The sequence below is a fragment of the Arachis ipaensis genome, chromosome B9, assembly GCF_059453495.1.
Source record: "Arachis ipaensis isolate K30076 ecotype BB chromosome B9, ASM5945349v1, whole genome shotgun sequence".
Lineage (NCBI taxonomy): Eukaryota > Viridiplantae > Streptophyta > Magnoliopsida > Fabales > Fabaceae > Arachis > Arachis ipaensis.
The window spans coordinates 150,493,620-150,506,442 of NC_142444.1; the positions used below are offsets into that span (position 1 = coordinate 150,493,620).

Genomic DNA, 12,823 nt, shown 5'->3' on the forward strand with positions numbered 1-12,823 from the left:
ATAATCCATATACATCTAAATACAATGGACCCAAAATCACTTAGAGGGATGCCATTGACACTATAGTAGCCAGTAGAGAAGAGAATAAACCTTGATCCTGCAAGAGTAAAGAAGATGGAAAGGAGAATTATTGATTATAGCTATGGAGAAGTTTTTCTCTGCTCTTTCCCCTCTCATATTTCTTTATTCTTGATAACTAACTCTCTATAGAAAATTTTTTAAGTGTTCTCAGTGCAAATTTATACAGAATAAATTGGTTGAGAAAGTAAACTCTTTTATTTACTTTAAAATCATCTAAGGCCTAAGGGTATCAGAGAGAGTCTGGTACCATTCTTTCTACTAATCATTAACATCTCTTCACCCTCATGGCTTTCTTCCATTTATATTTATCATCCTTTTTTGGGTTTCTCCTCCTTGCCTGACTGGTAACATAATATATATTGCCACCCATATTTATTAAAGGGTAACATGTTTCTGTTTCTGTATAGAAGGAAAAATAATCAACTTTATTGTTGTACTAGTAATCAACAAAATGGAAGAAGAAAATGAAAAGTGAGCAAGGAATAGAAAAGAAGTGCAGTAGTCAAATTCAGGAATTCCTCCCCATCACATGGTATTATTAATGGATTAACCATCCATGCATGCAAGCTAGCTTTTTATCACTACATTCCTCAAAAAAAGGTACTAAAAACATGATCATATAAATAAAAAAGACAAGGCTGGAACCTTTCTGGTGAAACAGGGTTATGTACAGCCACATCAAGGCTTTACAATTGAGATGACTGTTATTAGTCATTGATGCCACAAAAAGGGCAATTGCAGCATATTTGTTTTTTTCTTCTTGGGATCTAAAAAGGCCTTATACACAACCAACTTCAAATACCAAAAACTTCTTTTTCCCTTTTTTCTTTTAGTTTTTGGCTACTAATATTGAAAGACTGGGACAAAAAAAGAGATGTGAGATATATGTTGCTGCACTGGCTCAATGGAAGCCTCCTCCGGCGGCAGTTGCGGCCTTGGCCAAATCCGGCGGCGGTGATGGTAGCAGGATTATGGATAATATGCCACTTGCTGCTGCTGCCACTGCTCCCACCACAAATGCTGGCAAGTTTCCACCACCAAACAGAGCATCCCATGGTCCACTAGTTACAGAAATCACCATCTATACACATAATAATATATAACAAACAAATTAGTCAATTATTCAGACTAACTAATATTTTTTTTTAACATATAAAAAAGAAGTACTAATAAGGTCAAAAATCTTATGAATATTTAATGCTAACCTGAGGTATGACAATTGCAAGATTGAGAACTCCTAGAGATAACCCTGAAATGATTTCGAAACAATAACAATAGGTTAAGCTTATGGATCTTAGTTTAGTATTGGTCTATATGATTATAGACCTCCAAATTTTCAAACTAAAAGGGTTTGATTTGTCTTTTACCTTGTCCTGCTCCTGTGGAGGTAGAGAATATAGATGCTAGAGCAAAGGGTATGCTGTAAGTAATCTGTGACACATGCACAATAATAAAGAATGTTAGCTTATTACTTTGTTGTTGTTATGATTTGCAGAAGCATAAAGTTTCTAAACTTTTTCTTTAGTTGTTTTTTGGTTATGTTCTTTTAAATTTGAATGAATTAAGTACCTAAACTATGGATTATTAGAAGTTTAATGGTATCTTTTATTTAATTGCAGAGATCAAAATCAGGGTAAGGAATATTAGCCACTCTATTAATTTAATAATCAAAACTAGTCACAGTAATAAACAAATCCCTGCAAACACATGTTAACAATTGTCTTTTACTTCTTTATGGTCCTGTTTAATTAAAATTGTCTTTGACAATTCAAACAAACACTCAAAGCCAAGAACACAATTTGTTTTATTTAACAGGTAAAGTTCAAATAAAGTCTGTGTAACATAAAAAAAACAACAGTCACACGCCTTAATCAAACCGATACCGAATTTTTTTTGTTTTTAATGGGGAAGGCCAAGCTTCTGCACAACACTTCCCATAAAAGACAAGAAAAACTGAAAAAAAAAAGATCTTTTGAGATTATAAAATTTTAAAAAAAATCACATGCCTCTCATTCACATGCTCTTCATTCATGCATGGCCACCCCTCAATTCTATTTTGAAACAAAATTAGTAGGTAAAGTATTCTAACTTTTCCCTTTCATATTCCTCTGAAACGGATATTATTAGGAACATGTCAATGTTTCTCTCACCCCCACCCAAAATAAATTAATTCCCTTAATTATTCAAAATAAAACCCAATCATCATATTTTAAGAATTTAGCAAATGATTATGGTAAAAGTACTCTTTAAATATTCAAAAGTAGTCAAAACTATTTTTTATGCCCAAAACTACACATACATTTTCAATCAAAATCTATATTAATATCATAAATTTAATTTCTTTTCCCATTAAACAAAATAAATATTTGAAAATAAAAAAAGCGAAATAAATAAGAATAAATGGTTATTGGTTTTACTCACCGCAAGGGGAATTCCAAGAACGGAGAAGAGAGCCAAAGCGCCGGCCTTAACGTGTCCGGGCGGCGGAAGAGGGTCGTGTGATCCAGGGGCGAAATGGCGCGAGTGCTCGGCTTGCTTGGTAACCAAAACCGTCATTGCAAGACAAATTGCAAGAATGAAGTTCACGATTCCCCAAAGCCTCTTAACTCCACCAACTGCACGCGCCAAAATCTCCACCCCCAACGACGCCGCTCCGAGCACCAGCGAGTTCAACATCAACCCTAAGGCTCCGGCGCGTACTCCCATATCGTATGCCTTACCAACACCAACCGTTCCGCCATACACTTCTCTCCCCATCCAATCGGTGTCGAACAGCAAGAACGGGAACCACGCGATCCAATTCAGACACGTCACCAGCAACAAGATCCACATCGGCCTCTTCAATTCGCGGAACGCGCCGGACAATTCTCCGAAGCACGGCATGCCGTGTGATTTGCCTTCGTCCTCGGCGTCCGCCGCAGTTGATTTCTCTGGCGAGAGTGGTTTCTCTTTGACGTATATCGACGCCGCCGTGGCTAAGGTTAGCAACATCGCGATTGAGAGGAAGAAACAGCTCTTGAGATTTGCACAGTATACATCACATGCTTTCGTTTTTGTGAACGGAAAGATATGATGGAGACCGCTGTAGGAACCGGCGGCGTATCCTAGGACGTTTCCCACCGCCATGAAAAACGAGAAGCCAGCGTTAGCCGTCCGCGTTTTCCGTTGGTCTCCAGCAGCGAGGTCGGCGAGGAGTGCCCGGCATGGACCTTGAAGCATGTTGTTCGCCACGTCGAGAATCCAGAACCCGACCACGAAGATGGCTATGGCGCGCGGGCGGGCCTTCTTCTCGAGCGAGTCACCAAACATGTGTCCCATGTCAGCAGCGTAGCCTATAAGGAACACTGCGATGGCAACCGCTAAAGCGCCGGCAGCAATGAAGGGCCGCCGGCGTCCAAACCGTGACGTGCAGCGGTCACTATGGTAGCCTACTATAGGCTGCACGAGCATCCCACTTATTGGGCCGCAGAGCCAGATATAAGCAGCCCAAGTGTGTGGAATACCAAGCAGCTGAACGTACGGAGTCAGCAAAGAGAGCTGTAAAGCCCATCCAAACTGAACACCTGCAGCAATAGACGCCACAACGATGATCTTACGTAAAGGACTTGGTTCCGGTGGTAGTTCAGGCTGGTTCTCTAAGTGAAGAGAATTAGGCTTAGAAGGATTGTGATTGTGTTTGGTGGAGGAAAGGGACTCCATTGTGCTTTTAAAAGAACTTCAATTCAAGGAGTGTATGTATTTGTGAAATTTGTGTGTTTTGGTGTGGAGTTGAGGGGAAGGTGTGTAAGGGGTTTTTATAATAGAAGAGGGAGGGAGGGAGAAAGGGTATGTTTAGTTGCATGTAATGGAGAGAGAATCTTTGAGAACAGTACTGTGTTGTGTTGGCTGTGTATGTGAGAGAGAGAGAGAGAGAGGATACGGTAAATAGAAAAGTAGTAGCAGTTGTATTTTGAGAGCTTTAAGGGGCTTATCCGTTTGAGTTAATTAAAGGTGATTATGGCGTGGACTTGTATGGAAGCTAAGGGGTTCAATTAATGGGGGTTTTCTCGTTCCATGCGACTAAGTACCATCATAATCTATCTTTTAGTCCGTTATTATCTAAAAAAAATCTATATATAATAATTATCTTTTAGATATTATATATCTTTTAATTTTTCTTCATATATTTAAATTTTAAAATTATATGTTCTTAAACTTAGAATATTAAAACAAGACACAGAAAATTTTAAATTTAATAAAATAAAAATAAATATAATAAACTAAAATTAAACTCTAATCAATTTAAAATCAAAATAATATTATCAAAATCAATTTTTTTCAATTCTAAATCTTGTATATAATTATTTAATAATACTAATTAACACAATTATTTAATTTTATTTGGGGATTCAATTAATGTGGGTTTCCTCGTTTTAGATTGTTGCTGTATATTGGATTTGTCTTCCTATGGTCTATGGAAGACAGGACAGGAGCCAGCTAAGGTTACTACTTGCCTTGTTCTCGCTTTTTTTTTAAGGATTTATTTATCTTCTGCATTAAGAACACAAATTAAAATTAGAAAAAAATAATTAAAAATTAATTTAATATATTTATTTTATATTTATTTAAAATTAAATCTTTCACTAGTAATAAATTTATTATTTGTCTTAAGAACACATGTTAGTTAGTTTTTTTTTTATTTCTTTAACTTTTACTTCTTTAAGTTTAACACACAAAATATCCCTCTAAAGCCTGATGTTATGTACAAAACAGAAAGAAAAAAAAGTTTGGTATTTTAAGGAGCATTATGGGATTATTTTTTTATTTTAATTTTGTATGCAATTAATAATCACGAGTTTCAAGAATTATTATTAGAACAGGATTGAAACTCAATAATATTAATAAGACGGACCCAGCACAGTAAATGCTTTTTGTTGCTAGCTAGATGTTTTAATTGGACCATTGAGGTAATTATTATGAGTGTTAGAGTAAGAGTCAACGTATAGTATATATATATATATATATGAATAATGGTAGAATTGTAATAGGAAAAAAAATAAATTTGTAAGGGGAGCCACTGAGATAAAACGCTGAAAATGTCTTTTTATAAAGATATTTTTTAATAATTAAAAATTAATACATATAATTAATTAAATCGTGTTATTTTTATTAAAATTATATTAGATAAATTGATTTGATCGAAAAATAATAAATTAAATTTTAAATTGGTTTAAATTAATATTATTTTTTATAGACTCTATTATAAAAAATTACTAAAATATTTTTATTATATATATTAATTTTGAGAATCTGAAATTTTAGTTCTTTATTTTTCTATCGTAGGGTTAGAATTTAAAATTTTTAAAATTAATATATATATAAAATAAGAGTATTTTAATTATTTTCTATAATAAAGATATTGTAGTTATTTTTTATAAAAAAAAATAATATTAATTTAGACCAGTTTAAGATTTGATTAATTATTTTTTTGGTTAAATCAATTTATCTAGCCTAATTTTAACAAAAATAATATAATTTAATCGATTATATATGTTAAATTTTAGTTACTGAAAAACATCTTTAAAAAAAGATGTTTTAGACATCTTTATCTGAATAACTTCCAATTGTAAATGTAGCTAGGTAATCGATTAAAAACACGATTATAGGGTGCTATTGTTGATAAGGAAGTATGATTAAATTATCAGGTATTAAATGCTTTAACTAGATAAGGTGCGTGGGAATGTCATTTGAATTTAATTGATGCTGCTCGTCTAAGTTGAGTATAGAGGAAAAGAGAATTAAACACATTCCAGATTATTCATGTAATATATTTGCTAGCATGTACGTATTTCAGTAATAAGGATTATGTAACAAACAGTAAAGTACATTTAATTATAGGTGCTTGAATAATTACGAAATTTAATGGTTTACATCACTTTTTGTTCCTCTGTTCCTTGAGTAGTCTCATACTATTCAGACAAATTATGTTTTGCACAATAAATTCAAGTATTCTGTATTCAGGATCAAATAAATTATACCGTGCATATACAGAGCATAGTACGTAGTACTTTTTTAAGTGGATTAAAATATACAATAAATATATAGCAATATATAGTAATACAATATATTTTGAAAGTTTAAATGCTTAATACCCCAATTTGTAATTGAACTTAAATAAAAACAATTTTAATGAGATATTTTTTTAGTATCAATTTTGATTTTTATCATAATTTAATTGATTTGAAATTAAAATTTATATTGAACATAATCTTTGAAATAATACTGAATTAATAAAGAGATATTGTATTATTTAAAAAAATAATAATAAAATATTATTATTTATATATCTATTAAATTTATTAAATGAATATTATAATCTTAAATTAAATTAAACTAAATATTAGAATAATAAATTTTATATTAAATTTTAAATTAATTTTTATAATATATAATTTTATAAATATTTATATAATATTATGTAAAATCTAAAATAAAATAAAATTAAAACTAAAGATTAGAAATGTTCTAAACAACCATGACAAGTAAAAAACTACTTTAATATTATTAGGGACTAATAATTAATTATATTTGGTGTAATAAGTTAGGTAATGTTAGGTGGATAAAAAAATAGTCAGAATTTACTTTATTTAGTATTAATTAATTATCGCAACAATTAATAAATACTAAATAAGGCAAATTATGACTGTTTTTGACTGATTTTTCTTAGTTACCAAACATTTCCGCTAATAAAGATACTAAAATAACTGGATAAGTTCAGGCCCTTCAACAACCCAATTTTCAATGAGATATGCATGGATTAAACGTTGCTTAAAGGAAACTCTACATTACCCTGCAGGTGTTGAATTTACCGAATATCCGAATGAAAATCATAGATATTGAACCAAAAATAAATAAAGAACAAAAAGAGTATGACTACTATTAGATACATTTTACCAACTTTTAAGCTTTAATTTTGGATAACACTATCATCATCGCCTCTCTAAATTTAAAATACCATATGAAAAAGCTTATCATAGACAATTTGATTTTAAAAAAAAAGGAAACAATAAAAGCAAAAAACAAAGCTTATTATAAACAATGATTACATTATCCATGATTACCATTAATAAAGTTTTTGGACGGTTTGAAATCAAATACCTGAAAACGGTTAAAGTGCATGGCTCCAATTTTTTCCAAAAATATCCCACAAACAAATAAATAAAAAGTTTAAAACAAGTATGTACATGTTTCTCATATTCTGGTGGAAAAGAAAAGATAGAGAAAAAAAAAATAAATATAGAATCAGATTCCCAAAAAAGAAAATTAAAATTGAAAAAAGAAAAAAAAAATGGGAAAAGAGTGCAAACTTTGATAAGAAAAGTTGGTCGTAAACCCACCGACACCCTTTGACTAGTGGGGCCCACGTACCGTCCGCAATGAACTGTGCCAAATCGCGACGACGACGTATCAAAGTTGATGCATCAACTTTTAGTCTTTCAATATTTCACCCCAAAATCAGTGTCCTATTCTGAAATCTGACAGTTATCCCGGTTCAACCGGAAATAAGTTGTTTTAAAAAAGGTTATCAAACTCGGATCGGTGATCGCGGTAAAACTAAAATTCAAAACTTTTAAATTATTAATATTTAATTGAATTTAATAAAATGATATATTTACATATAAAATATATAATTTTAAGAAAAATAATTTTGTTATATTTTATTATCTTAAATTGATTCAGTTTAATTGAATTCTTTTATTTTTATATTAATTTATTATTGAGTGATTTTTATTTTAAACCAGCTAAATTTAATAGTTTATTTTTGGTTAACTCAATCAAACTAACTGATTTGGTCTGATTCTCGGAACAATAATTTTATACAGTGAATCGATCGGACCTACAACAATTTTGGTATGATCTAGCCGGTTTTTGCAATTTGGACTAGACTATGAATTCAAATAATTATATGTTTTGAGTAACCAATAATCTATTGTTTCAACGATTGCCAAGTCGGATATAACTATGATGGTAAGAATTACAGAGTTGCACTACAAAATTTTAAAAATAAAAATACTAAAAATACAAATAAAAAATAAAGACGCATGCCATAAATGGTAAGAATTACAGAGTTGCACTACAAACTCTAGAAACAACTTTGTTAGGAGCAATAGATTCTAAACTTTAGCTGTATGATATCAAAATATAGTTCGTGTCGTGTGTGTATATAGATAGATTAAGAGAAGTCGAGTAATAAATAAGATTGCCAAACTCATGATTGTAAGTAAATTTATGGAGTTTATGAATTTATTTATTTATTTTAAATATATCACACATAAGGTATATATTTATTCAAATATAAATATTTAAAATTAACAATTTCACCATATAACACATAATAAACTAAAATAATGATACCAATTATAATAAGTACATTTACATATTTTACAATTATGCAACAAATATAAAGCAGAACTCAAATAACAATCTCCTCGTACTCATTTAAAAATTGTGAGTTCGAGTCTCTTTATTTAAAAAAATATATATAAAGTAGAACACTAACAAAAAGCAATAACAAAGTTCAAATCAACGACAAAAACACAAGCACCAAGCAAATTCAGGAGTAAATTTATGAGTTTGTTTAAATCTATTTGAGTCCAGTCAAATCTATCTAAAAATGAGTTTGAAGTCGAATCAACTTGATATATAATACTATTCAAAAATATAAATTCCAGAGGTTGACAATCATAATAATAAAGGCTATGAAAGATACAGATAAAATGAATTGTTTAATATTGATTATATGAATTACAATTAGAGACGAATAACTACATATAAGAGACTAATCTTTTTTTGACGGGGTTTTTTTTTTTTTGACGGGTCATATAAGAGACTAATCTTAATTGCATAACAAATGGTAATTTTCTGTTATATGAATAACTTTAAATTTAATGGATTTTAAAATGAGATCCTTTGCTATGAGCCAATATTGCTCGAGCAGAAGATCTTGTACCTGAAAAGATCAATTGATCTGTTGGACGACCAAGAATGAGTTACAGTATATCGTAAGCCGTGCTATCTGCAAGTTTTGTGCAAGTTTTAAGCCAGCAATCAGTATTCCATATTCTACCTGATTATTCCTTGCATCAAAAGAGAATTGCAAGGATTGTTCAACTATCACCGTGGCTCCGTCTTCAAGTAGAATTCCATCCCCACTATACCTTCACTGTTAGATGCTCCATCTACGTATAGCTTTCAAATAGGTTCTTGGGGTTGTGGGTTAAGGTTTGTGAACTTTGATATGAAGTCGGCTAATATTTGTGACTTTAACGCTGGTCATGACTAGTATTGAATATCAAATTTTGAAAGCTCTATAGACCACTTAATTAGTCTTCCGGCGAGCTCTGGTCTAGTCAAGATTTGTTGAAACAGTTCATCCGTCCTTGTAATTATCGTGTGACTTTGAAAACAATGTCTCAACCTTCTTGCAGTACTTACTAGGGCTAGGGTTAGTTGCTTTATCTTTGGGTACCTTTATTTAGCCGGCTGCGAGACCCTGCTGACGAAATATACCAGTCTATGAGTTTTTTCTATTTCAATAACAAGGACCAAACTGATAGCATGGTTAGAAACAGATAGATACAAATATAATTAATGGTTTACCGACTTCCGGTCTTTGTAATATGGGCGATGAGCTGGTGATGACAGGATAGTTTTTAGTTTCAGGAACGACTTTTCACAGTCATCGCTCTACTCGAACCGTTTGTTTTTAGATATAGTTTGAAAAAAGTGATGAGCTCCAATCTCTGTAATAAAGGCTGTCTTATTTTGGTCGTTGGGATGCATTAGAATCTGGTTATAACCAGAATATGCATCCATAAAGCTTAAGCTACGAAAACCAGAGGCATTATCAACTAACTTGTCCATGCAAGGTAGTTGATATGCATTCTTGGAACATATATACTTTATTAAGATTCGTAAAGTCGACGCACATGCGTCATTTATTTGAGTTTTTCCTTACCATCACCACAATGGACATCCAGGTTGTAAATCTTAGCTCTTTGATGAAACCAGCCACAAATAGCTTCTTGGTTTCTTCTAAAGATGCTGCCCTTTTTTTCTGTACCGAGGTAATGCTTTTTCTAAGCTATAGGTCGAAATGTTGGGTCAATTTCCAACTTGTGACAAATGACACTGGGGTCAATTCCCGGCATGTAGCAGGTGTCCATGTAAATAGGCCGGCATTGTCTTGCAACACAGTTATTAGCTGAGATCGCTCTTCAACTGAAAGTGCACCTCCAATATATGTAAAATGATTCTTATTTTCAGTTAGAGTTACCTTCTCGAGATCGTCCATTGGTTGAGGTCTTTCTTGGAAGTCTTCTCGAGGGTCAAGCTCAGATAGTAGAGGCAATTCTTTCGAGCTATAGATTGCCTGCATGCGTGCGGGTGGCATTATTTTGACAGAGCTTTGTTTCAGGCTTGCATCATAATATTGTTGTGCTTCTTTATGGTCGGTGTGTATGGTTATAACCAAGTTCTGCTGCACATGAAACTTAACACACAAATGTAAAGTAGATATTATTGCTTCGAAAGAATTTAAAGTAGGTCTTCCGAGAATAATGTTATATAGACTAGGGCAATCCACTATTAGGTACTGGATATCGACAATTTTTTATTGGGGGCTTTCCCCATCATAGTGTGTGTTTGATTGTCGTTTGTCAACCTGGAGTTTGAATGAAAGTGATTTTATAGAATTGATTATGGGTAGAAGTAAATTTGTGTCAATATGATTTATGTTTGACAATTCTATACCAAAATTGATTTTGATAAAATAAATATTGTTTGGATAATATTAGTTAAAATCACTTTTAGATAGATAATTACTAAAAAGGACATGACATTAATTATAATATTTTTTATGCATGTTTAATTTTTTGATACTTTTTTCTGATATGTTTTTTTATATAGTATATTTTTAGTACTCTTAGTACTCTTTTTTAGTACGCTATAATTTATTATTATTATTATTATTCATGGTTAATTTTTTTGTTTAATTTACTTTACCTATATCATAATTTAACACCCTACCACATAGAGCCTTACGCTTAAGTCGTAAAATAGAGGTGGCGAGGTATTACAACCTCTAAAAGTAAAATACGTACATAAATATAGTTGAAAGAATTCATATCTAGGAGCCTTGGAGAATAAGCTAAACAAAAGCGAAAATAGAAAATCGTATTACACTCGCATGGATAATCGTAAAATGGATAGGTAAGATCAAAAGAAGGCTAAAAACATAATATACAGATCGGAGTTCCAAAATATAGATATCAAACTCCAAACTCGACCTGCGAAACTAAGGCCAACCAGAGTATGTAATTACATATATAATGGGATCAATAACTCATATTAAAAAAAGATAATAAAAAATATAACACACAAAAATCACAATCACAATTATAAAATTGTATAATGTCAAACAAAAAGTTAATAAAAAATAAAAATAATAAATAATAGAAAAAAAGAGCTCATATAAAGAGAAATAATAAGAATTCCATACATAATACAATAACATGTATAAATGATAAAGTTGGTAAAAAAAAAATAAATGTTGAGTGTCAATGGCTAAAAGCCCGATAGTGAAACGCAGAAGCTAAGAATTGTTGCTTCTTGTAAACGTGATTTGAATACAAAATCACTTCTGCTTTCATAAAGAGAAAAATTAGCCAAACCCAAAATTGAAACTTTCAGAAGCTGGAACGTACTTTTTCTCTTTCAATGCATTTGCCAAACACACCCATAGTCATTAACTAGATATGCCCAAGCATTGGAACTCTTTCTCCGGAGAACCCGACCAGTTCTCCAGAGGAGGGTTGTATAGCCTTATCACACAATTTTATTTTCTGAAAGGTTGAATAAAAAAGGACATCGACACTACTACCTGGGTCTAATAAGACCTTTCTTACTAACAAGTCACCAGTCTGAGTAGAAATCACCACCAGGTCGTCCAGGTTTGGGCTTGGATAGCAAAAATCGAATTGTGTGAAAGCAATTGCTATTGTTTCTACATCCTCCTTTGCTGGATGGGTTGTTCCTTCTATTGCTAACATAGCCCTATAGTTTCGTTTCTAAGCCGAGCTTGTGGCTCCTCCACCAGCGTAGCCTCCTGAAATTCAATTTATGATTCTCCTTGGATAGTTAGAACTCATCCATTTATCTTTGTCATTTTCCCCTGAATTTTGGTTATGGACTTCTTGGGTGGGATTGCCCTCTTTATGTAGTCGTCTGTAGAAGGCCTTGCCGGGCTAGCCTTTCTAGGAAGTCTTTTGCCACTATACATTCATTTGTTGTGTAGCCGAATTTTTGATGGAACGTGTAATGCTTCGTTTTGTCCATAAATGTTTGGGCTTGGTAGGTGCTCGCCAAGTCTTCGGAATTTGAAATGGATCCTGCAGGCAACTTAAAGAACCAAAGTAAAGTCGCACCATCTAAAAAAGTATAGGGTCAGAAGCACCATTAAAAAAATCATCGTCTGGAATTTAGTAATGTGGATGTGTGGGTCTCCTAGCCCCTCGTATGATTTGAAGGTGGTGGGCAACATGAAGTTATTTGGCATTTGAAACTTCATAATATCATCTGAAAAAGGATTGGGTATTGTCTTTTTTTTTTCTTTAGGAGGAGTTGTTTCCTCTGGGCGGACTTCCAACACATGTTCGTCGTTTGAGTTTGTGTTCTTGAGATCTCCTTTGTTTTTCTTCCCACT

The 12,823-nt window shown here is 32.2% G+C and overlaps 1 protein-coding gene across 1 annotated transcript; it reads right to left on the reverse strand.

Moving 5' to 3' along the window:
- Positions 1-580: 580 nt before the first annotated feature.
- Positions 581-4,063, reverse strand: LOC107624671 (sucrose transport protein). Its single transcript, XM_016327126.3, has 4 exons — positions 2,503-4,063; positions 1,449-1,512; positions 1,287-1,330; positions 581-1,162 (listed from the first exon to the last, which is right to left on the reverse strand). Exons 1-4 carry the CDS (start codon positions 3,778-3,780, stop codon positions 983-985), a joined length of 1,566 nt encoding a protein of 521 aa, XP_016182612.1. The 5' UTR covers positions 3,781-4,063; the 3' UTR covers positions 581-982.
- Between the last annotated feature and the right edge of the window lie 8,760 nt (positions 4,064-12,823).

Coding starts and splice junctions, on each gene's coding strand:
- LOC107624671 (XM_016327126.3), bottom strand. CDS start 3,780: ATGGAGTCCCTTTCCTCCACCAAACACAATCACAATCCTTCTAAGCCT. Junction 1,331..1,448: donor CTCCACAGGAGCAGGACAAG/GTAAAAGACAAA, acceptor AAATCATTTCAG/GGTTATCTCTAGGAGTTCTC. Junction 1,163..1,286: donor TTGCAATTGTCATACCTCAG/GTTAGCATTAAA, acceptor TTATGTGTATAG/ATGGTGATTTCTGTAACTAG.